The sequence below is a fragment of the Meriones unguiculatus genome, chromosome 7 (genome assembly GCF_030254825.1).
Source record: "Meriones unguiculatus strain TT.TT164.6M chromosome 7, Bangor_MerUng_6.1, whole genome shotgun sequence".
Lineage (NCBI taxonomy): Eukaryota > Metazoa > Chordata > Mammalia > Rodentia > Muridae > Meriones > Meriones unguiculatus.
This window is the reverse complement of record NC_083355.1, coordinates 25,286,641-25,307,492: the sequence shown is the minus strand read 5'-3', so window position 1 is coordinate 25,307,492 and position 20,852 is coordinate 25,286,641. Positions and strand designations below refer to the sequence as shown.

The 20,852-nt window shown below is 44.9% G+C and overlaps 1 protein-coding gene across 2 annotated transcripts in view; it reads left to right on the top strand.

The window, feature by feature from the left end:
- The window catches only part of Znf652 (zinc finger protein 652), a 54,379-nt gene extending 34,206 nt beyond the window's left edge, over positions 1 to 20,173 (top strand). For both annotated transcript variants that reach the window (XM_021641641.2, XM_060386898.1), the window contains exons 2-6: positions 1,393 to 2,524; positions 5,220 to 5,367; positions 5,682 to 5,797; positions 6,219 to 6,363; positions 14,113 to 20,173. In XM_021641641.2, the coding sequence (XP_021497316.1) occupies positions 1,634 to 2,524; positions 5,220 to 5,367; positions 5,682 to 5,797; positions 6,219 to 6,363; positions 14,113 to 14,633 (1,821 nt within the window). In that variant the 5' untranslated portion in view covers positions 1,393 to 1,633 and the 3' untranslated portion in view covers positions 14,634 to 20,173. The remainder of the gene's footprint in view (positions 1 to 1,392; positions 2,525 to 5,219; positions 5,368 to 5,681; positions 5,798 to 6,218; positions 6,364 to 14,112) is intronic.
- Positions 20,174 to 20,852: the final 679 nt, after the last annotated feature.

The following is a 20,852-nucleotide window of genomic DNA, read 5'->3' as shown; positions in this document are numbered from 1 at the left end:
ATAAATTAAACAAAGAAAGAAAGAAGGAAAAAAAGGAAAGGGAAAATAAAGGACAGCATAGCAGTATTTTGTTCATTTTAGGCAAGTGGAGCTGATTATGTTAAGGAAAAGCCAGGAGTGGAGGCCACAGCATTAATCCCAGGATTTGGGAGGCGAAGATAGGCAGAACTCTGTGAGACCAGGGTGGTCTAGTCTGTGTAATGAGTTGCAGGACAGCCAGGGCTACATAGTGAGACTCTTGTCTCAATAAAAAGAAGGGAGTGGGGAATTAAGCTTGCTTTACTTAATTAAAAATCAACCCCATAGCCGGGCAAGGTGTTGCATTGCTGTAATCCTAGCACTTGGAGAGACAGAGGCAGGCACATCTCTGAGTTCAAGGCCAGCCTGGTCTAGAAATTGAGTCCAGGACAGTGAAGGCTACACAGAGAAACCCTGTCTTGAAAAACAAAACAGCAACAACAAAAAAATCAATCCCAAAGTTTTGCAGTAGGTGCTAAGTAGATAATGAATAATAAAAGTGTCTTCAGTGCTCGTCACATGACACTGTCTTAGTAAACACTGTCTTCCTTCATTTTGTCAGCTAGGCGGGATCGATACTTCAGTGTTATTTGTATGACTCAGCTGCTGGGTAGCCGGCTAAATGTGTGAGGCATATTGCAAACAAATTGTATATCCTTCTGATTTTTTTAAAATGGATGATTTTAGAACTTGGTGGTTACTGATTCTCAGAATTTTGTCTTCTCCACAACTGACAAACGAAAAATCACCCAGTTGTAGAGCGGATCTAGTGAGCTGTGCAACAGATGTCAAAATGCCGCAGCTCTACTCCATAGACCTGAAGCCAGTTGTAGTTACAGTTCATTTGTAATTACTGAAAGCCAGGGCACTTTTCTTGTGTGGTTATGCCAGTTAGCTCCTTTATCTCCATGGCCTACAGTGCCCATGTTGCCACCTTTGTTTGCGGGCTCTCACTGTGGTGGCTGATGCCGAAGGAGACTTCCTGAATGGCCCTCTTGAGTGTCTGACGGCCTCCTGTGTCACTGAACAGCTGTCAGTGGATCATGCAGCATGCAGTGTGGCAGGCAGCGTGCAGCAGAGGATATTTACTCATCGAATGCCTGCTCTATGCTAGACACGATAGTAAGCTCTGGAGATATGTTGGTGAACTTGACAGGTGGCTCTTGGCATGGTAGAATTTCCATCCTAACTGAAAATGGGAACTCATGCAAGCCTGTAAAATAATTCTATCCCAAACCTTTTAAGGAGTATAGCGCTTCAGAGTGGATGTAGTTTAATGATTTTAAATTTTGTATGTTGTGAGAAATTTTGTGGCCCAAGAAGGAAATGGTGATAATAATTTTTTCCCTCATTTTATTTCTTTTCTCTTTGTAGCTGAGATGCTCCAAGTCCCTTGTAGCTCTCTGTGGAAGGAAATCAGGAGTGCTCTGCTCATGCCGTAAGAACAGCCTTGTTCTTAACGAGTTGGTGCTGTGACGCAGAAAGAATTGCACGCGGGCTCCAGGAGTTTCTTGTTTTCAATTGAGTACTTAGTTCTCTGTGGATGGAGAAAGAGTTGAGTCTTAATTGCCCTGTTTCAGGGTGTTCTGTGTAGTCTGAACTGGGCCTTTTCCCAATGAGCTACACAGCCAGTCCTTGTCAGGAGCTGGTTGAAAACTGTGCAGTGCATGCAGAAGGAATGGCACAGGAAGAGAGCCATCGAAGTCAGGCACCACCCACCTTCTACCATGGTGCCAGCCAGGAGCTTGACCTGTCCACCAAAGTGTATAAAAGGGAGTCTGGAAGCCCTTACTCTGTGCTAGTGGACAGCAAGATGAGCAAACCACATCTCCACGAGACCGAAGAACAGCCATATTTCAGGGAGCCAAGAGCAGTGTCTGAAGTGCACACTGTCAAGGAAGACCGGGAGAATTCTGATGACACGGAAGAGGAGGAGGAAGTCTCTTACAAAAGGGAGCAGATCATAGTGGAGGTAAACCTTAATAATCAAACGTTAAATGTGTCTAAAGGGGAAAAGGGTGTCTCTTCTCAGTCCAAAGAGACTCCTGTTCTTAAGACAAGCAGCGAGGAAGAGAGTGAGGAGGAGGAGGCCACAGATAACAGCAGTGACTACGGAGAGAACGAGCGGCAGAAGAAAAAGGAGAAGCGAGGGGAGAAAGTCAGGGTTGCACAAAGGCGAACCCGGAGAGCTGCCTCTGTTGCCGCAGCTACCACTTCCCCTACCCCCCGAACAACTCGAGGCCGGAGGAAGAGTGCAGAGCTACCCAAGCGGAAGAAGCGGGCTGCCGCGGAGCCTAAAGCGCCAGTGCAGAAAGCTAAGTGCGAAGAGAAAGAGACTCTGACCTGTGAGAAGTGCCCCAGGGTGTTTAACACCCGCTGGTACCTGGAGAAGCACATGAACGTTACTCACAGGCGCATGCAGATCTGTGATAAGTGTGGCAAGAAGTTTGTCCTGGAAAGTGAGCTGTCCCTTCACCAGCAAACAGACTGTGAAAAAAACATTCAGGTAGGTCTCATCACCGAGAGGGCAAAGTTTCCAGGATAGAGCCTGGCTGTTCAGAGTCATCTGGTGTCTGCCCAAGAGAATAAATGCACTAGAGGCTGAAGGGACAGATTCCGCCAATTTATCGTTTTAGACGCTGCTGCTTGGGTCTTTTCAAAACCGAGGCTTAATCCTGTGTTTCAAAAGCTTTACTCTTCCCTGACGCTGGACTAGTGGGAACCCAGGTGCACTGGAAGGGGGCCCTGTTCTAGATGATTGACTGGGACGTAGGTCAGCGCCGACCTTGCATTGAGAGTCCTGTTGCAGGACCTGTGGGATATTTGTTCTGGCATCTTCTGTCGGGGTGAGAGGTCTTGAGTGAAGGTCAGGAGTAGAGAAGGGTTCCTTTCTATTTAAAAGGATGCCAGAGTCTAGTGCAGCTGATGGGGACAGAAACCATGACTCAGACCCGTGGAAATGGAAGATCTCCAGCAGTGAGTTTCCTTTCACCGGTGGAGAGACGGCAACACTAAATGTGTCAAGAGCAGCCCATGGGGATATGCAGGCTTTAAACAGGCCGAGCAGTGCGGAAATGCTGCTCACCTGGCAGTAGGGCTACATAACACCGCTCAACAGTGCTGTCACTGCAACAACATGCTATTCAAGCCAGGCTGGTGGCTTGGAAAGACTGTGCTGTGACAGCTTAAAAAAGACTGTACTGTGACAGGTTAAATGTATTGCAGCTATATTGGTTTGTGCGTATGTTTGTGTATTAGTGGATATTCATACAAGGTAAGTCTGTTATGTTTCCATACGATATATATAATTACTATGTATATACTCTTTAAAAGGTAACTCTTTAAAAGATAAATTGTTTTACTTTTTATTTGAGAACTGCTAATATTGGTGACCACCTTTAATTTTCTCTTTTTGACAATTGTTTTTTTCATCAGCAACTGAGATCAGTGCCTTTCTTTAAAGAGATTTTTTCGTAATCCACTGATTTGACTTGTATGTCATTATTTGATCAAGATGTGCTGGGTAAATAAACGAAGACTGGCCAAGTTCTGCAGTTGTCTGGGCAGGGAGGAGTTGGTTGCAATGGAGTGTGGTCCCGTGCTGCCCCCTAAAGGTCAAACTTGGCTTTCATAATGGCTCCTTACTGAAAAGGTTCATTTGTGACTCTTAAGACCTGCTTGTTTTGTGGATTTGTTCCCTCCCTCCTTCCCTTCTCCCCTCCCTTTCTTCTTCTTTTTTTTTTTTAAACTTGAATTTGCTGAAATTATAGAAAACAACAGTTTTTGTTTCGTTTGCGAGCTTCCATGCTTTTCCTCGTCATAGTATGTTCACGCTTGTGTGAGTTCTGCCGAATGAAGCTGGTCTTGAAGAGGACCTGAGGTTGGTTTTCCAGTACCCACTTGGCAGCTCCTAACTCTCTGTAACTCTGGTTCCAAGAATCCAGTGCCCTCTTCTGTCCTCCTTGGGCACCAGGCACACATGCAGTATACATACACAAAGCAGGCTGAAATGCCCATGTTCATAAAGGAATATTTTTAAAAGAACGTCCTTCACATTCCTAAAGAACCTTGTACTGGGCTTCTTCATTGAGCTCCTGATAATCCTGACTGCTCATAATAAGAAAACTAACCCTTACAGAAAAGGCAGCTTTCAAGGGTTGTCTGTCCTTTCCCAGGGCGGTGTTCGGCCAGCGGCTTGGCTCTTGGCTCCTGGGTTTTGTCTTCTGCAGTGGCAGTGGTACTCAAGAGCCTTTAGTGACTGAGTTCTTTTACTGCTCATTTCTCAGAGCCTGGCAGTTGCCAAGAACTTTCTGGTATTGTTTTGTTGATTTAGTCCAGCCATGATTTGAGGAAATAATCATTGTGACGTAAGGAGGTCTGCAGTTGAGTGGGTAGGGGATGTGCCAGGGGTTTGGAGGTTATATTAGCTTCTTTCAGAGGGAAATGGCAATGGAGTGAGTTAAATTTAGGGAAAGGTAGGAAACCTTGAGCATTTGTTACAGAGTTCTTTAAATGGTGTTTTCCAAGGCGTAAAGGACATTTTTATACTCTTGAGATCTATAATGCTTATATATCTTGTCTTTACTTGTGTTAATTTCAAACTTATTTATGTTCTCTGCTAAACACATCTCAACTGCATGGCAGCCTGGGTAGGAGGTCTTGCTGTGCTTGCTATGGAGGTCTGTGCTCTGGCAAGCCTGAAGGCGCTCCAAGGCATGCCGGTACATGCTTAGGCTCCCCACACCTTGGAGATGGAGGCAGGATCATGATTTGAGGCTGACCTTAGCCGTAAAGTCAGTTTAAGGCCACCCTGGGCTATATAGTGAGGCACCCCATCTCAAAATAAGCAACAACAACAAAATACATAATCACCAAACAAAATGGATGCCCTTTTGCTAAGTGGAAACTGGAAGTGGTCATAGCTATTAACTCTTTTGGTGCTAGTGGAACTTTCCACTTCTTGCCTTAGATTTTGCCACTGTTGGCACACTCCCAAGGTGTCTAAAAGACGGGTCTTGGAAAGTAGACCATACAGATGTTGGTGTTAGAATATGGACTCCGTGGAGGAAATTTTTTTTTTTTTTTGTCAAGATTCTGGCCTTGTGCCATGAATCTAAAGTAACTCCATTTCCTCTGCCAGGAGGCAGGATGGCCTCCTGAAGCCTTGATAAATAAAGGTTCTTTTTGTTTATCCTGCTCAGTGTGTTTCCTGTAACAAATCCTTCAAGAAACTCTGGTCCCTTCATGAACATATCAAGATTGTCCACGGATATGCGGAAAAGAAATTTGCCTGTGAGATTTGTGAGAAGAAGTTCTATACCATGGCTCACGTACGGAAACACATGGTCGGTAAGTCTCTGCCCCGTGTTCTCCGCCTGCGGACTCTTTGACGTACTCTGTGCTCCACAGTGGGCAGCACCTGTCAGTTGTAACTTGTTGAGACTAAATGCAGCAGCTTGTTTTTAGTAAGCATCACCAAGCTGGATGGTGTAGTCTTCCCTACCCAGAATTCCTTTCAGCACTGCTGTTTGTTTTCTCTTTGGAGCACTAAAGGGAGAGGTAGAAATTAAGATGGCATAATTGCCTCACTTTGTGACATCTGTTTCTTCCAGGCTGAGCTTTTGGTGGAATTGTTTTGAGTTTAAATGCATTCTCTGTTACAGCACACACAAAAGACATGCCATTTACATGTGAAACCTGTGGAAAGTCTTTCAAGCGTAGCATGTCACTCAAGGTGCACTCGTTGCAGCATTCTGGAGAGAAACCCTTCAGATGTGAGGTAAGGGACAAGCCCAGGCCAGGGCCAAGGCTGGGGGGGTGTTGACGATGCAGCAGCAAGAACGAAGTGCAGGCTGCAAAGCGTGGGGCTGGGAGGCTGTGTGCCACGGAAGCTTCAGGCGTGCACCAGGAGTTTGGTGTGTTCTCACTGCTAGGACAAGAAATGTCCCATGAGCACACAGCTGAATCTCTTCATGTAACTTGGGAGTCATGTGCAGTAACTGATCTTTCATTCTCGGTGATTCAGAAAATACGAGCCGGTAACGATTACATGACAAATTTTCCGTGTTCGTAACTCAGCTGCAGGAACATAATGACATAGCTGCCAGAAGCAGGCTGTGTTTGAGTGAGACACCTGTGAGCCTGTGAGGGCTGGGTGAGACTCTGCCTGGCACCCAGCCCTGTCCTCTGTGTCCGTGCAGAACTGCGATGAGAGGTTCCAGTACAAGTACCAGCTCCGCTCCCACATGAGCATCCACATCGGGCACAAGCAGTTCATGTGCCAGTGGTGTGGCAAGGACTTCAACATGAAGCAGTACTTCGACGAGCACATGAAGACGCACACTGGTAAGGTCTCCTGGCGAAGGGTAAATTACCCCGTGCTTCTCCGTAGCCACCTGCCAGGCTGTCCTCAGGCCCAGCCATCCATGTCCATTATTTTCCTGTTGCGTTTTGTCTCGAGGTGAAGTCTTGCTGTGCAGCCCAGGCTGGTCTCAGGCTCAGCAGTCCTCCGGTCTCAATCTCCCAGGCGCTGAGGCCAAAGGTGTGCACTACCATGACCGGCACAAATTTGCATTTGTGCTGTAATTTTCTCTTCTGAACTATTTTTTTAATAAATAAATATTTACTTACTTATTTTTCTATCAATGTATATGAGTGCTCTATCTGCAGGCCAGAAGGGGGCACCAGATCTCACTATAGATGGTTGTGAGCCACCATATGGGTGCCGGGAATTGAACTCAGAACCTCTAAAAGAACAGACAGTGCTCTTAACCGCTAAGCCATCTCTCCAGCCCTCCTCATAACTATTTTTAAAATAATTACTTATGTGAATACTTTGTTTCTTTGTTTTGTTTTGTTTTGTCTTGTTTTTTGAGACAGGCTGTTATACTGAAGCATAGGTTGCTCTGGAACTCACAGCAATCCTCCTGCCTTCAGCTCCTATGTGTTAGGATTGCAGGTGTGAGTTACCATGACCAACTATAAATAACTTGCTTGTTTGTTTGTTTGTTTGTTTGGTCTTATTTTTTGAGACATAGTCTCTGTAGACCTGGCTGTCCTTGTCTCTGCCTCGGGGGTGCTGAGATTAAAGGCATTAAAACATTCTCAATGTTCTTAGAGTCATTTGGATTTGATTTCCAATTACCTTTCAGGAACACATCCATTAAAGAAAATTAAATAAATTTTAACCCTCTGAACGTGTAGGGATGTATGTTCCATAGAATTGATAAGAATCTTATAAACATTTAATTATCCAGCTTCCAAAGGACTGGCTGAAATAATAGCTCCTTTTACAAACACTAGCACTGTCCACAACTGACCTTGGTACTCTACCAGTTACACTGTGTTTGCAGCCCAGACGTTTTATTGGGTGGTTATTTTAGTTGTTATGTAAATTTTTATGATCAATATTCTTTGGCTAATAGGCCAAGAATGTTTCCTCTAAAAGAATACAATTCTTCTCCATTATCAAAGTAACACATACTTATTAAAATATGTTAGAAGGTACCAGCCAGAAATAGTTACACATGCTTTTAGTCCCAGCACTTGAGAGGCAGAGGCGGATGGATCTCTGTGAATTCAAGGCCAGCCTGCTGTATGTAGCCTGCAATGAAAATTAGGAACTAAATAAAGTCTCACCACAGAGAGACCCCAAGATTTAACCAAATAATAATATTTTGGCTGATTTAACCTGTTTATTCTTTAAAAAAAAAAAAAAAAGATTTATTGGGGCTGGAGAGATGGCTCAGTGGTCAAGAGCACTGACTGCTCTTCCGGAGGTCCTGAGTTCAATTCCCAGCAACCACATGGTGGCTCACGACCATCTGTAATGGAATCTAATTACCTCTTCTGGTGTGTATGAAAACAGGGCATTCATATAAGTAAAACAAACCTTTAAAAAAAAGATTTATTTATTATTCATACAGCATTCTGCCTGTATTTGTGCCTGCAGGCAAGAGGGCATCATATCTCACTAAAGATGGTTGTGAACCACCATGTCGTTACTGGGAATTGAACTCAGAACATTTGGAAGAACAGCCAGTGTTCTTAACCTCTGAGCCATCTCTCCAGCACCCTATTTTATTCTTTTAAGATTTATTTATTATTTTTATTTTATGTGTATAAGTGTTTTTACCTGCATGTATGTATGTGCACTGCTAACCTTGGAGGCCAGAAGAGGGCACCAGATCACCTGAAATTGGAATTAAGAATGATTGTAAACTGCCCTTTGGGTTCTGGAAACCAAGTGCTCTTAACCACTGAGTCATCTCTGTAGCCCAAGATTTAATCTATTTTAAATAAATAAATAAATAAATTCTTCCAAGGGCTAAGAGTATAGCTCAGTAATATAGCATGTGCTTAGCAGGCGCAGATTCAGTAGCCAGCACCGTAAACAAAACAAAATGTTCTGTTCTTAGTATGGCTATAGGCAAGTTGTATGCCTAAAATGTTCATATGTTTGTGCATATGGTAATTTGGGTTCTTATACTCTATTCTGACCTGCTTTTATTTCTTTATTTTTTGATTAATTCATTTTATGTGTATGACTGTTTTGCTTGCATGTTTGTATGTGCACCGTGTGCATGCCTGGTGCCTTTGGAGGTCAGAAAAGGATATTGAATCCCCTAGAAGTGGAGTTCCAAGTGGTTGTGAGCTACCATGTGGTACTGAGAATCATACCCAGCGCTCTGCGAGGGCAGCAAGTGCTCTTAACTACTGAGCCATTGCTCCAGCCCACACCAACATGACTTTTAACCTACTTTACCATATATCATTATCAGTAATATAATTTTAATAGCTGTGTAATAGTCCTTGAAAGTTTGCTATGAGAGTAGTCATCATGTATGTACACATTCATCAGGGATTATCTGTTCCTTACACTGATCTCTTTAGCACAACCTTTATAGCAGCCCTATAAAGTAAACGATGTTTTCTGTTTATTTAGCCAACTCCCTATTAGATATTGTTTCCTATTAGAAGTTGTTTCTGTTTCCAGCTTCCATTATAAATAATGCTAAAATGAATAGCATCGCTAATACATCCACAGTCGTTTACTTAGAGCAGAGCTCTGGGAATGGGGTTGACAGGGCAAGGAGGCGGGAAGCTTCTCACACCTGATGGCATGTGTGATAGAGTTAGCCTTCTCGTCTGTTGTCAACACATGTGCTTGAAAAATGCAGCTCTCCGGCCTGGGAGCTGGGAAAGCCCTTATGACCATAAGTGAGAAACAGTTTCAGGTATTCATTTGCACTTTTAGCTACTAAATAGGATTGAATATTTTTTCATTTGTTTATTGAGTAGTAGTATATTTTCTGAATTGCTTGTGCCTTTTGTGTTTTTACTGTTTACAAAAGGTCTTGATATATGAGGTACATTAGACCTTGTTTAATCCCCCACCCCCATGTCTTTCACCTGCCTTTCAGTATTGTTTGTAATAATAAAATGGGGGCCCAGGTGGTAGTGGCGCATACCTTTAATCCCAGCACTGGGGAGGCAGAGGCAGGCGGATCTCTGAGTTGGAGGCCAACCTGGTCTACAGAGTGAGTTCCAGGACAGCCAGGGCTACACAGAGAAAGCCTGTCTAGAAAAAAAAAACAAAACAGCAACAAAATCAACTGGATGGTAGGTTTGAACAAACCTCACCAGCAGAACTGTACAACCTCGGCTGGCCTCCAGCTCCAAGGACCGCAGTGTCTGAGAGACTGCATGGTTCTTCTTATTTTTCTTCCTATTATTATTTTATGTGTATGAATGTTTGCCTGCGTATTTGTCTATATATCATATGTTTGCCTGGTGAAAAGACCAGAAGAGGGTGTTGGATTCCCTGAGACTGGAGTTACAGCTGGTTGTGAGCCACTGTGGGTGCTGGGAATTGAACCCAGGTCCTCTGGAAGAGCAGCCAGTGGTCTTAATCACTGCCCAGGTGTTTGTTGTTTGTTTGTTTTTGTCCTAGTGGTTGAACTAGGGTCATGGCATGTGCTAGTCAAGTTCTCTACTGCAGAGCTACATCTCCAGCCCAGGCAAAAACTGTTTATGCCTTTTTGGCCAACATTGTTTGCCTAAACTAAACTCTATATTAGAAGCTGAATTATGAGAAGGTTTCCAGGAGTAGAGAAGGTAATGTAAGGATCTAAATGGTGATCCCCATACTTCATTGAATTCAGGTTGCCATCAGTTATAAAATGAGTTTATGGTCTGCTGAGAAAATGTTGTAAGTATGCCATTGACTATAAGGTAAATGACAGTTTCAGAGGCATTAAAGTGTGGGAAGAAATCCATGTCTTTAAATGTTTAAAACTCAAATTTATAAATATTTATTAAGAGCCTACTAAGGCCGGGTGGTGGTGGTGCAAGCCTTTAATCCTAGCACTTGGGAGGCAAAGGCAGGTGGATTTCTAAGTTTGAGGTCAGCCTGGTCTAAAGAGCAAGCTCTAGGATAGCCAAGGCTATACAGAGAAACCCTGTCTCAAAACAAACAAACAAACAAACAAAGAAACAAACAAAACTTCTCAAGCTGGGCATGGTGGTACACACTTTTAATAGTCCCTGCGCTTGGGAGGCAGAGGCCTGGTCCACACAGTTTGAGGCCAGCCAGGCCTACACAGAGGGACCCTGTCTTAAAAAACCAAAAGTAGGGTAGAAGAACTTATTAAGTGAAGCTACTGTAACAGGCAAGATAGTGATACCCTTAGCTCCACAAAGTGTCTACTCGGGTTGGGGTTGGGGTTGGGTGTATGAAGCCTGATGGAAGTTTTGTGTTGACAGCTTGGGCAGGAAGATGCAAGGAGACAAGGAGTACAAGGCATGATACTGAAGAGCAGTGAGCAGAGACTATACCATAAAGACTCCCTTAAACCGAGCACGAACCCTTTGGCTTTAAAGAGCAGTGAGAAGGGTGTGTTTTTATGTGGTGTGTGACACAAGTGTTGTGAGAGTTCAGTTTGGCCCCAGTGTAGAGAGTGAGGGGAAGCAGGTGCCAAGCCCAGTTAGCTGAATTAAGGGTAGTTCCAGAGGTTGTAGAATAGTGAGTGGTGTTAGGTAGAAATGGGAGAGTGGAGTGCTTTGCTAGGTAGGATAATGAATTTAACTTACTTTTGTTGGCTTTGAGATCTATGAAACATTCAAATGAAAATGTCCAGGAGGCAGTTTGAGAAAGGATTAAAGCTCAAGAAAGATTTATATGAGGTAGATGAGTGGATATCTGATGCTGCCCGGGCTGTTCATTCTACGTGGGCAGGAATGCTTGGGTTTGGGGACAGATCACTTCCCTTTGCACAGTGTGAAAGACAAGTACCCAAGCACCTTTCTATCTTCCATGCAGTCCTCCTAATTTATAGTGCCCTTCTTCTGGCCACTTACAGTAGACTTCTTGAGCTGGGTCAGCTTTGTCTGTTAGATGAGTTAGTGCCTGTGTTTTTCAAGTTATCTTGTGAATTTAGCTATTCCCATCTCATGGCCCACATTTTTCACGAAACTCTTCTTTAAAGCGGACCATGGTACAGTGGTTTGACTTCAAATGTTGCATTTTAGTTTATCTTATGCTTCAGAGTAACCTTAACACCAACCATTAAGCACAATTAGGCAATGGGACCAAATAATGAGGTGGGAGTAATGGTTTTTTGTCAGGTGAAGGCATGGGACAACAATGTGGAAACTTTTGCTAGTATAATAAGAAGTAAAAGCTTATCAATGCACTAAGATTTTCATGTGAGACATGGATTTATAATCATCCCTAATTCCTTTGTGGCTTCCTATGGCAAGTCACAAGGCCCAGGAGCTTGGGAATGGAGATGATTAAAAGGGTCAGGAAAGTTGAACATGTGTTTATTGACTGAACACTCAGCGTTGGGGCTTGTGAGCCGAGTGTGGTGCTGTCAGCGAGTCAGGCGGGGAGTGTGTGCTCTCCATGCACAGGCGGTCAGAGCTTAGAGGCCCTGGGCTGTTCTTGTCCCTGGGCTGTTCTCGTGTGCTGCTGCAAGGAAGAACACTGACTCTGAAAGCGAGAATGGAGGTTCAGGGTTTAAGCAGTTAGCAAACCACTGTGCTTTTAAAATACTAGAGCGAAATCCTGTTTCCCAGAACCCAGAAGGCTGACGCAATAGGATTGCCATGCATTTGCCAGCCTAGACTGCATAGTGATTACCAGGCCAGCCTGGGCCACATATCAAAACCTATCTTAAAAAAATTAAACATTTTATTGAATAAGTAAGTAATGTTTATTTCAGCAAAACAAGTACAGAAAAGTATTAAATGTAAGGATGTGAGCTGGAGAGATGGCTCAGTGTTAACGATTACCTGATGCTCTTGCAGAAGGCCTGGGTTCAATTCCCGGCACACATATGTTGGCTCACAACCATTTAAAATTGTAGTCCAGAGGATGAGGTACTGTCTTCTGGCCTCTATGAATGTTTGGCACACATGTGGAACATACATACAGCAGAACACTTATACACGTAAGAAAAAAATAATAAGTAAAAAAATAAGGCTGAGTGTGGTGGTGCACACCTTTAATGCCAATACTTGGAAGTCAGAGGCAAGTGTCTCACTGTGATTTTCAGGCCAGCCTGATCTACATATGGAGTTGTAGGCCAGCCAGGGCTACATTGTGAAATGCTGTCTCAAAACAAACAAACAAACAAACAAACACCAATAAAGAACCGTCTGCAGTTCTGTTACCTGGAAGTCCTGGAAGTAACCTTGACAACACACTATTTCTTTCCATGTATTTTCTGTGCACATTTCACATAAAGGTGGGTGCTGTGCACATATTTTTCTAACTTGGCGTGCTTTACTTTGCTAATAGTCTACAGACGCCTTCACATATTTCATGTTGATGGCTACAACCCTGTGCTGTACATGGTTGTTCCCACTGGCGCCTCTCTCAGATGGACGGACCGCCACAATACAGTCTGCAGGGCGCGTGCTGGCCGCTTAGTTACAGATACTTGCTGGGGTGGCAGTGCCCTTGTGCGCTGGGGCGTTTCTCAGGGTCAGGTGCTCGGGCTGGCAGCAGTGCCTCCACCCGCTGAACCTTCCCACTAGCCATATTTGACGTTTTTAAGAGGATTAAAGGGAAGTTGAGCATGGTGGCACAAGCCTGTCATACCAGCCCTTGGGAGGTGGAGATGTGAGAGTTAGACATTCAAGGTCATTGTTGGCCACATAGGAAACTTAAGGTCCACTTCTGGTGCATGAGACGCTTGTCTCTAAAGGGAAGGGGAGATGATTGAAGGGACCAAGTGCTTGTGGTTTACAGCTGTGATCCCAAAGCTCTGGAAGCAGGCAAGGGATTTGGATGAGATACGCAATGAACCATGTCTCAAAGGAAGGAAGAAAAAGATTGAAAGAAATGGATTAAAAAGGCGACAAGCTCAGAACTCAACCAGAAAGATGAGTGTGAGTCGCAGGGAAGGTCCTTCAGCAGGGGTAGCTGGTGTTTCGTTCCGTCTTCTGGGAATTGTGGGTAGGATAGAGGAAGCAGCAGGAGATCCAGCTTTCTCTAGAACAAGAAAGAGTGGACTACAGTGTGGGTGAAGAGCTATTTGCTCCTGGTTACGGGACAGAGTTACAGAAAAAAACGTGCAAATGCATTCTTTCACACATGAAGAACACACCCATAGGGTATGAAATGCTTTGGCTTCTGAGCTGGCAGAGCACGCGCCGGGAGCCAGACTTCAGTGTTCCTAACTTTATGCCTCACAGCGCCTCGGGCAAGACAACCCACAGACAGTAGGGGTAGTATACTACCCCAAACAGTTGCCGGGAGAAGGGACAGCTCCTAGATGTAGTGATCAGAGTCTAGGGGGAGTGTCCGGTGTAAGGAAATAAAGGATGGGTAGCTGAAGTGACAGCTGGCTCAGCAGTAGTTAATGTTCAGAGACAGGGTGCCCATAGGCCACACCTGCATATCCATCACTAGCTCTAACTTCCCTCCTCTTCCCCTCCCAGCACAGGAGGTTACACGTTGTATTTGTGCCTACTGTGACATGTTAAGTCTCAGTTTGGGGAACAAAATGCTATGGGGGACAGCATGAGTGGCCGGTGCCTGTCTTTACGCCCAGAACATCAGCCCTCTTTGTCTGTGCTCATCCTCAGGAGAGAAACCTTTTATCTGTGAAATCTGTGGCAAAAGCTTCACCAGCCGACCCAACATGAAGAGGCACCGCAGAACTCACACAGGCGAGAAGCCCTATCCCTGCGATGTGTGCGGCCAGCGGTTCCGCTTTTCCAACATGCTGAAGGCCCACAAGGAGAAGTGCTTCCGAGTGACCAGCCCAGTGAATGTGCCGCCAGCTGTCCAGATCCCGCTGGCCTCAGCTCCAGCTGCCCCTGCCCCACCTGTGGCCAACACTCCCACGAGCCCAGCCCCTGCAGTCAGTATGAACCCGGTAGGTGGCGCGCTTCCCTCAAGGCCGGTCCCGCACCCTTTCTCGCACCTGCACATCCACGCGCATCCGCACCACGCGCACCACCTCCCCATCCCACCCGTGCCTCACCTGCCCCCGCCTCCAGCCCTCTTCAAGAGTGAGCCCCTAAACCACAGAGGCCAGAGTGAGGACACCTTCCTCAGGCACCTGGTAGAGAAGAACAGTGCGGCCCAGGCCCAGCATCATTAGCCAGCTGGAGTGTCATCCCCACCCTGAGTTGGCGGAAGGGATGCAGCCATGCCTCTCTTGGGTCTCCCTGTCTCCATGGCATCCTTCAGGGCCTTCGCCATTGTCCTGGAGAACCATCAGACTGACCCGAGGGAGTGAACAAGACTGCCCTCAAAACCAGGGGAACCACCGAACTAAAGCCCAATTTGCTTGCATTTTCTGATGACTTTTATAAATTTCAAATACTGAGACTGTGGGATTTTATAATTTCATATCAGCAGATGAGGTATGCTTGCTTTTATATCCAGGTCTTCTCCTCAAAGAGGGGACAGACCTGGTTTCCTTTATACTAATCGGGAAGGCTGTGAGATTAATCCAGAGCATTAACTGTATCACTGTGTATTGTAATGAATTCTTTTCAGCTTCTGGTGCTGGCTGCAGAGTCACGCTGGCCACGTTTCACACAATATCAAGCATTATAGAGAAGATGGGAATTTTCTTCTTTGTGTAGCTCTTTTAACACACTTTATTTTACTACAGAAATTATTTTAGAGTTTTTGTATAGACTTTAGTAGTCTGTTTCTAAAATGAAATTATTTCAATAAGCTGTGTAATTTTTTCAGTGTAGCTAAACCCATGTTGTAAAATAGATAAATTTTTATAATCATCAAAATGTGATTCTTAAAGATGCATATAATAACTTCTATTTCAAATTTATTCTTACATCTGTACAACTCAAAGGTGCTTCTGAGACTGGATGTATCTGAAAGGGCCTTCAGACCAGGTCACTGCAATAGCCAGGCTCAGTACGGGCTCAGTACTCCGAGCTGAAAGTCTTTGCTGGACGTTCAGTCCTTCAGGCTCACGGACACACTCCGACCTGGGTGTCCCTTTGAGCTCCTGTGGATGCAGTGGGGCGGGTGCTGGAATGGAGTCGCCCCAAGCTTGCCTGGTTTGAAAATCTGAGTGACACTGAGAATACTTTCTTCAGAAGGAAGTGGCAGAGGCTGTTCCCTTTTGACCACATCTGTTCTCGCTTAGGAACTGTGTCGTGCTCAGCTGTTAGGGGAAGATGGATTGGAATCTCTTAACTTTGAGGCTGCTTTGTTTTCCAAGAGTTGTTAGGGGAAACTAACGCGGTGAACTGAAATCACAAATGTAATCGCTGACAGTGGCTGAGAACCAGATGAGAAGACATGTTGACGTGCTAGGTTTTAAGATGTCTGCAGTCTCTAAAGTGTGGGTGTCCACAACTGATCCGTATCTTCATTTAAACTGTAGTGAGAGGAAACCCCCAAATACTGGTGCCTCGTCCCCTGCAGGTGAGCGTGACGCAGCGTCTTAGGTAAGGGGCGAGCAGTGCCCCTGCCGCTCAGCAGCTTCCTCGTTCAAGATTTGGGGAGCTTCCACAGAGCCCCGGCACCCTGGAACTGGTTATTCGGAAGGCTGAAGCGCAGGGCTGACGGGGTGGTCTCGGTTAGCTGACAGTTCGCACAGCACAGCTGCATGCCTTCACTTCTTCATCTCAGGATGAGCTCCAGGAGTGGCCGCTTACCCACCACTTCTCCCTCGTGTCTCTTTCCTCAGGCTCTTAACTCAGAACCTTTGCTGGTATTTATTTATCTTTGATAGTAAATGTGCAGATATGCCTCACGCACTTTTTTCTGGCCCCTTACCTCTGCAGTGGGGACACATGGACTACAGATGAAGTCAGGTTCCTGCTTTTAAGTATCACACGCTACATTACTTTTTTTGGTTTACTATTTCTAGATTTACTCCAGTTTTACCTTTGTCTTTTGTAAAGCATAGAAAAAAATTGTGTGCCGTGGCAGAAAATTATCTCAGGGCACACCTTTCCTACAGTTTCTAGGTATAAAGTTTAACGAATGGTATTTTTAATATTTGCATACATTCTCAGAGCCCGCACGTACAAGGTAACGAGGAAGCCAAGTCCTTGTCTGGCTGTCGTGGCCCAGAAGCTTCCCCACCCCCACTGCCCCAGTGGACCTCTACAGGCTCCTTTCATCCACACTATCAAAACAGGTAGAAACTGTAGCTTAGTCAATTGGTTATCTCATTTTATACTGAAGAGTTTTACAGAATTGGGCAAAGATTCCGAATTCTAGGCTCAAGGCTGGTGGAACAGCCATTCTATGGATGTACTATGAATACTCACTGAAAAATTCAGGTAGTCGGTTAGAATTTTTTTTTTTTTTTAACTCAGATGACTATAGCCATAAGAAACTGTCTTCTACATAGGAACTCCAGTAGCAAGTCAATAACCACACCGTCCTTAACAGAAGCAGAAACAAACAAACAAAAAAAAAATTTGAAATGAGTTAGCACTGTCACAGTGTATAATTCTTACTGAAATGTGGAACAGTCTAGAAATGCCACTTTTCCCCCCAGACAAATATTTTTCCCTTGGATTTGTAGAAAACCTGCTCTAAAAAGTGACTCTCGACAGTGTCATAGGAAAAATGAGTATTTGCGTGACGAAGTTCCTAACAAATGCTTCTGTGTCAGGAGCCACAGGGTGGGGCCTTATGGGTCAGGTTTAACTCGATGGAGACTCAGACTCAGGGTTGAGAATGTGCCTGGGGTCGGCTGCCTGCTCTGTGCTGTCTCCTGTGAGTTAGCTCTGCAGAACCTGGTACGTTCCTGTCACCTGTGTGTGAAAAAAGACCTGTGGGAGAGTTTGAGTCCCGGGCCCTTATCTACACTGTTGTCTTGTAAAGACACAGGCCACATCTCAGAATAAGATTGTAAATCAAGGCTTTTCTCATTATGTCATTTTATACTATCTTCAAAGACTTTTACTGTTGCAAGGATTATTTACTTATATGTAAACTAGGCTAGCCATGAACTCACAGCCTGAGTGCTGGGTCTTAAGGACTAAACTACAACAGCCAGCCCACCCAAGAATCTTGGTGGTGGTAATTTTTAGGAGAAAGGGTCTTGATAAATACCTACATTACCTACGCTGGCCTGAACTCCCTAGTGGAAGTTGACCATGGGTAGCCTTGAATCCATGACTCCCCCCACCTCCGCTTCCCAGGTGCTGGGACTAGGGTACCTGCTCTACCCTGCCTGGCTTCCACAAGCTGGTTTTGAGTTGGTGATGCATCTTTTGGTTTGGAGGTTGGGTTCTGCACCTTTAGTCCTTTTCACATAGATTTATCATTTGGATGCAAACATTTTTATCCTAATGGAAGGCGGCTGCTCTCAAATGGAGCCAGGTAGGCTCCTAGTGGGTGAGATTTTAAGACTGAATGAAAATGAGATGAACCATGTAAAGGCATGTGGCTTCACTTTCAGTATATTCTTATTTTTAGCAAATGGGGAGTCTCCACATAAAAGTTAAATAAAGTTCAAAGACACGTTTGAAAATCATTTCCAGGGACTGTCTCAGTGGCCCTCCGAATCAGTCCTTGCGCATGGACCTTTGTGGAGCTGTCCTGCCTGAGAGCCACATCTGTTGACATTGTCTTTCTAAGCTGGCCATCCCCACCCCCTTCCTCTGCTAACCAGAGGCAAAATCTCGGAAGCTTTGAATTTGAACTTCTTGAGTTTTTTTTTTTCAGTTTTTATTATTGTTGAGTGGCTATGTGTTTGTTTTCACTTGTATTTCACTGGAAGATTTACAGTTTGAGACTATGAACTAGAGAAAGAATTCCATTGCAGGGTGTGTGTGTGTGTGTGTGTGTGTGTGTGTGTGTGTGTGCGCGCGCGCTTGAACACCAGTTTGCATGTACATCTATGTGGATTTATTCCCTCTTGTAGATTTTGGTTAGGAAAACACTACTATGGTAGGTGAGTTTTTGTGTTTAAAGAGAGAAAAACTAAAACTTGCATTAAGAGATCCCCTGTTTCAGCTAAAGGAACCCCTCTGTTGGAGCTACTGTATGGAAATACCACTCTTGTTGCTTTGATCGTCCATATGATACAGATTTTGATGTTTTCCAGACTACAGTGGAGCATGTCATGAAAAGAGGCTATGTGAGCGCTAACCATTTTATCCACTTAAAAAAATCAGCCTGGGAGTCCTAAAACTCGAAAGCTGAGCAAAGGATCACTGGCTTTTAAGGGTTTTTTATTTCCTTTTGTGTGTGGGGGAGGGGGGTTGGTTTTTCTAGACAGGTTTTCCCTGTGTAGCCTAGGCTGTCCTGGAACTCTGCAGACCAGGCTGGCCTCAAACAGAGATCTGCCTGCCTCTGCCTCCCGAGTGCTGGGACCACCACTGCCAGGCTGGTTTTTCTTTGCTTCACCGAGTTAGGAATTTTCTCGAGTTCCCTCCATTTTTGTTTTCATTTTCAGGAAGAAAAGGTCATAAGCCATTAGAAATAGTGGCATTGTTGCATGGTAACAACCCGGTAGCTAATCCGCCTTTGTCATCTGTAGCATTCGTGAGAAGTAACACGGACCTTCCAACCCTGGAACTACCTCGATAAAGCAACCCAGAGACCCTCGCTAAACTTTCTATGGAAGCCATAAAAGTTGTCAGTGTGCCCACCTTCACAGCTCTATACTTTTATACTCGCTAGACTTTTTATAGACTCAGACCTTTCCACCTTAGAGCGTAGCTTTTGCTAGACGCCAAGGAAACATTCCTTAAATGTTCCAGCTTCGGAGCTCTAGCTTCAGTAAATGCCATGCCATTCAAAAAATTACACATTTAGATCAAAAGTGCTTTGCAGACCTACATGTTCTGAAAACAAACTCCTTTTCCTCACTCCCTGCCCACAGGCCATGTTGTTATAAAGTGGGGTCTCTCTGCCCTGGTAACTCAGGGTTCCCGGTTCATTTGTGCATAGTGACAGTGTCCCTGTCACTATGTTGTACAGTTGTCTGCTGTAGCACAGAGGAGTGAGTTGTTAGCCGTTGGTCTGTCCCCTGCTGCCCTTGCAGCTTTAGACTCAATCACTCTGCTCTCGAGTGCCTTCAAGAAGCCCACGTCCTGGAACCTTCTCCCCCTGGTCTGAATCCTACCTCTGATTGTTTCATTCAGCAGAATTATTGGAATTCACCCTTAGTCAAAGGGCTTAAATGCAAACTTGCTAAAACCTGGCCGAGGTTTGTGAACACACTTGTCTTTTTGTTGCCCCGTGTCGCTCGCTGCTCAATTGTGTTTGTAGCTTCTTTCTGTCTTACTCCCCATCTACCACACCCCTATACCAGAGCCGTCCTCGTCCTTCGCCTGCTAGTCTTTCGCCACAGGCTGGCTGTCCCTTTAAAACCAGAGGCCACCTGGTGTGTCTCCAGCCATCTTTTTCTCATCTGAAGTCTTCCAAATCTAATTAAAAGGATACTGAATGCTGCTGGTGGGGCACACCCTCTCTTTCATAAGCGTTTTACAGGGTTCTTCCCGTGACCTTATCGTAGTCATAGGAATATCAAAGTGCTCTCTGGGTTTAGCAGAAGTCCTTTATTGAGTTTTGATCGCCCCTTCCCGTCAGCCACCTGTCCCCTCCTAAAGCCCAGTTTATTTTCTAGCTGTCCTTTAAAAAGTGTGACTGGTGTCTAATATATGAAAGATGGAATAAAAAGGAAGCTGAAGTGTGTTCTTTGTGTAACGTGTGCACTTCATTGATCAAAATTGCTTCAGCAACTGGCGGCTCTTTCGCATCCCGACTTACGTAATGGGTTGTGTGCTATGTAATGGGTTGTGTGTTCCCTCCTAAAGTGAAAACAGAGGAACTCTGTCAGTGAGGCAGTTGGGTTTTGTTTTTTATTTATTTTCCTTTTTTGTAAGTGAATGAACACTAACCTTAGCCAAAATCTTTGCTTTCTGACTTACAATCTCTTGCCTCTTTCCTTCAAGTTATTAGTACTCGGGCATCCAAGACTGCTGGCTGTATGAAGTCGGGATCCGATGATAAACTTTTAATCCCTTTTGTCTGAAAACAGACAGGATGTTAATCGGTGGGGCAAATTGTGAGCATTGGTTTGCAAATGTAGACGCCAAGCCACGGGGGTAACCTCACCCCGGCTGAGTAGACAAGGCATTGTAGGAATCCTCAGCCTTGCCCACCCCTCGCCTAGACAGTCGCCTCCTGAGAGCCAGCTGCCTGTGAGCACCACACTTCCCTGTCGCTGGGAGGGCCTGTGTCCTTAGAGGGGCGGTCTTGTCTTGTGTCTTCATTAGGATGCTTCTGGTCAGGTATCAAAGAGAGTTCTTGCCCCTCAGAGGTGCCCCCGTCGCTTAACTCCAGGTTAACTCCATCCTATCTGAACTCTGGT